The sequence below is a fragment of the Malurus melanocephalus genome, unplaced genomic scaffold, assembly GCF_030028575.1.
Source record: "Malurus melanocephalus ecotype Western Australia unplaced genomic scaffold, MMel_1.1 scaffold_1317, whole genome shotgun sequence".
Classification (NCBI taxonomy): domain Eukaryota; kingdom Metazoa; phylum Chordata; class Aves; order Passeriformes; family Maluridae; genus Malurus; species Malurus melanocephalus.
Window position 1 is genome coordinate 31,173 of NW_026624549.1, and position 4,433 is coordinate 35,605.

General features: G+C 47.2%; 1 protein-coding gene across 1 annotated transcript in view; it reads left to right on the forward strand.

The window, feature by feature from the left end:
• Positions 1–4,433, forward strand: part of LOC130586801 (tenascin-like) — a gene marked incomplete at its 5' end in the record, with an annotated part of 37,673 nt that overhangs the window by 30,345 nt on the left and 2,895 nt on the right. Inside the window, 4 exons of the mRNA XM_057387708.1 lie at positions 761–891; positions 1,807–1,939; positions 3,329–3,480; positions 4,209–4,305. Coding sequence (XP_057243691.1) covers positions 761–891; positions 1,807–1,939; positions 3,329–3,480; positions 4,209–4,305 — 513 coding nt within the window. The remainder of the gene's footprint in view (positions 1–760; positions 892–1,806; positions 1,940–3,328; positions 3,481–4,208; positions 4,306–4,433) is intronic.

Sequence of the window (4,433 nt, forward strand, 5' to 3'; positions counted from 1 at the left end):
CACCACTGGCATCAGGCTGTCTCTATTGAGAGCCCGGTGTGGCCGATCAGAGGTGGTTTTATGTCACCAGCTCTGMAAATCCTCACACAAAGATGCAGCAGGAGCTCTTTGGGGGCTGCTGCCAGTTCCTGAAGGTGCCCAGTTGGTTTCACACTCATGGCTTTCCATGAGCACCAATGAAATCAGGGATGTTTCTCATTTTCCTGACTTGGTTTGTTCCAGGGCATTAATTAGAGGAGCCATTAATCAGCCAGGAGCTGAGCCACACCAACCCTGTGTTCTAACCACGGTGGGGAAGGGAAGCTGGAACCAGACCAACTAGGAAATGTTTTCCCAGTCTAAAAATCTTTCCTGCTCTAAAAAAAGTTTTCTTGTTCTAAAAAGTTTTCCTATTCTAAAACAGCATCACTGGAACCAAAGTTTTATTTCTTGAGAATATAAAAATGGCAATCTGTCTTCTTGTGAGAAATAATGAAACACACAGTTTTGTCTCCAAAGACATTTCAGTGCAACTGCTCCTAAACTAAAGTGCCTGGAATGAGCCAATATTTTAGCTCAGATGAAGTTAACACCTTTATTTTAAGCTACCAGTGGGAAAATTAATTTTTAACCACAAAATTCACGTTGAAGTGATTTTTCCATTTCAAATTTCTCTGGAGAAAATGTTTGTTTTTCTGGCTTGTTTTAAAATATGGTCTGTAATCTAACTGTAATTAACTTTGTATGGATGGGGCTGTAATTGCTCTGGTGTATCCTGCAGGCCTGGATGCCCCCAGAGATTTGATTGCCACTGAGGTTCAGTCAGAAGCAGCAGTGATCAGCTGGAGGCCTCCCCGTGCTCCTGTCACTGAATATCTCCTGATCTACGAATCCATCGATGGCAGAGTCAAGGTAAAACCATCTGAGGGGCTGTGGAGATGCTCTGAAGTGGCCACATAATTAATGTGCCTTAATTTAAATACTTCATTTCAAAATACTGATTGCCTCTTTCCGTGCTAGGCTGAACACAAATGAATTTTGAACCTGTTTAAGGATTTTCTGACATTACAGCCTGAAACAGCAGCTCAGTTCCAGGCTGCATTTTTGCCATTCATCCCTCCATAATACCAATAAAAAACATATTTTTCTTCATTCCAAATCTGCATCGTGGAATAAACTCACACCCCCCAAAGGATGGGATTCCTTTTTCTAAACTCATGAGAATCCCTGTGCAAAGGGGTGTCTGAGGCAGGACGAGCTGCTTCTGGAAGTGCCTCTTACTCTCCTGTAGTTTTATTCTGCTCCTGCATAATCAGATTACACAAAATGCTTCAATCTGAATCAGGGGGAATCCCAGCAAAAAAAGACAATTTTGGGTGCCCAGCTTGGCACATCAGAAAAAGTTCTGATTTTGAGGAAGCCAAATTCCCCAAGCACGCTGAAAAATCAGTCTTTTAATGTCCCAGCAAAAGAACCTTTTGAAGCCTGGAATGTAACATTTCCTTGTCCTAAAGGATGATTCTTCCCAGTTTTTTATGAAATTCACAATCTGTACTTTCAGGGCACATAAACATTTATGCTGCCTTGCTTTTAAACCTCACAGCTTSTACATTACGATGATAAACACTCATTTCCATGCAGCTTCTATTTAACTGCTAAAGATCAGSCTTATAAAAATCTTAGAGGAGTAGCTTTATATTAATTAGTCTAGATAGTTAAACACCATCAGTGATTACAACAAAAAACAAYGGGACAGAATAAAACACGTAACATTATGATTTATTTTTTTGAGATTTCCTTGCATTATTTAATTTTTTTTTCCCATAGGAACTCGTCCTAAACCCTGAGACAACTTCCTACAGCCTGACAGAGCTGAGCCCCTCCACCCAGTACACGGTGAAGCTGCAGGCACTGAGCAGGGCCCTGAGGAGCAAAATCATCCAGACCATCCTCACCACGAGTAAGGGCATTGAACACAGCTAAAATCATCGAAATCCTGCTCTCAGGACAGAGAGGGCACACAGAGCTCACACGAGATTTGATCCAATTGTGGTGTGGGTGCAAAGTCCCTGTTCCCCCAGAGGTGTTGCCTGCTCTGCCTTGGCTGGATGAAATCCCAAATCCATTCACATCACCTCACAGGCCTCTCTCTGTGAAAAACCCTGCCTTTCCTGTGAAATACCAACAGGAATTCTTCCCAATCCAGCTGACACCTTGATTTCCCCCTCTATCGATCCCAGCGAGCTGTGAAAACAAATCCGAGTTGGGAGCTGCGAGCCACAAATGCTCACACAAATCAGCGAGGAGATGAATTTCTGGGCAGGTTTTCTTCCTCTCTCAGAGATGGGCTGTCTCAAAGCCCCTCTGCTGTCTGCTCCAGCACTAACAGGACAGCTCAGCAGCAGAGTGCCAGGATAAATTGGCTTTTTTGAAGGTCACCTCGCAGCTGACATTAAAAAAAGGAAGTTGCTGGGTATGAGCTGTGACACTGCGCCTGTCATTTGTCTCACTTTTCACAGTTCCCAGCCTCTCAGGCCCAGCAGGACCTTCAGTCATTGCCATTCCCCCTCCTCCTGGCACCAACTCAAACCCAAGGACTCCCAGAAGTCACCCAGCCCTGAGTCTGYCCTGTCACTGCTTGTGCAGAGCAGGATCAACTCCACCAACAGACCCCCAAACACATCCAGAAATAGGAGAGGGGTTAAATCTGGCTGTGTTTAGGTGATGTTTGGCAAACTGACCGTGAGCAGAGGCTGACCAGGGCACCYTCAGCCATGTGAGCAGTGTCAGACTCATTCACGAAGAGGCTTAAGCCTCTGAACTGTAAAAATCCATTTGTGTCCCTTTAGAGTCAGGGAAACACTGCAGGACCTGCCTGTAGAGTCCCTTCCCTCCAATTCCCAAAGCTGATGGAAACCTGCATGGCCTTAAGTCACACTGGGGAAGTTTAGATTAAATATCAGGAAAAATTTCTTCATGGAAAGAGCTGTAAAGCAGTGGAATAGGCTGTGTTGTCCCTTCTGTGTGACACAATCAGAGATTGGCAGATTTGGGGTTCCCCAAYGTTTGCTGTAGCACAGCTCATGGATCCCAGCCTTTAGCTGGAGGGTGCACTCCCATCCTAGCAGGGAGTGCCTGTCTGGAATTCCCAGCACTTCCAGAAGAGCACACAGGTGTGCAAAAGCCCATTCCAAAGAATTCCCATGCTCTGCTGTACCCTGTGCACATCCTGGGTGCAGGGTGTGATCACAGACCCATTCCTGGGGATTTTCCCAAATCTCCCACACCCCACACATCCCCTGTAACCGCTGATTCCCTAAGGAATGCTTTCCCTTTCCCGTGTGTGCAGCTGGGCTCCTGTACCCCTACCCCAAGGACTGCTCCCAGGCCCTCCTGAACGGYGAGGCCACCTCTGGGCTCTACACCATTTACCTGAACGGGGACAAGGCGCAGCCCCTGGAGGTGTTCTGTGACATGGGCGAGGACGGCGGCGGCTGGATCGTGAGTTTGGGGACAGGGGCAGCCCAGCCCTGATCATCCAGCAATCCCCCAGGGGGCTGTTTGCAGAGCAGGGCTGAGCTGTCTGTAAATTTGGGGGGTTTTGTCTCAGGTGGGACATTTGGGTGCTGAGAACAGGGTTGCCAGATCTTTCTGTCCTCTCCATCAGGTCACATCGGTGGGTTTGGCATGTAAGGAATGCCTGAACCCTCCCCACGGGCAGAGGGAGGGAAGGAGGTACAAACACAGGCCAAGAGRAGCAATTTTTCAGTAGCCATGGGGTGCAGTGGCCAGCCCAGCTCCCCAGACCACTGTGCCAGGGCCACATCCCACCCAGACAAAGGGATGGCAATAAAATGCCAGCTCTCCACTCTGGCATCCCCAAACCTGAACATGCCAGGGGGCACAGAAAGGAAGGAGGAGCTGGAGGAATGCTGATAGGAGGTGAGGGGATGGAAAAACCCCAAGACACCGGAAAAATCCAGAAGTGCAAGCGGGGTTTAAAAAGGCAAAGAGCAAGAACTGAAAGGGCACATCATCCAGAGGAGTTTGGGAACACAACAGAGAAATCAGAGATTTAAAAAACCCTTGGAGCATCCAAGAGCCTGGATGCAGCTCAGTTATTGCAGAGAGGATCTGCTGGGAGGGGTGAAGGCAGGGCAGGAGCCTGAGTTCTGTGTTTGTAAAAACTCATTCCCTCCAGGGCAGTCTGTAACATTTCCTGCTTTTAGGTGTTCCTGMGGCGTCAGAATGGCAAGGAAGATTTCTACAAGAACTGGAAGACTTACGTGGCAGGGTTTGGAGATCCTAAGGAGGAGTTCTGGATAGGTAACGGCTGAGAATTTCTCTTTTTGGAGGGGGAAAAAAACCACAACAAAAAATCCAGACCAACCAACCAAACAAACAAACAAAAAAAACTAACCAAAACGAAAGCAACCAAACAATAAAACCTACCA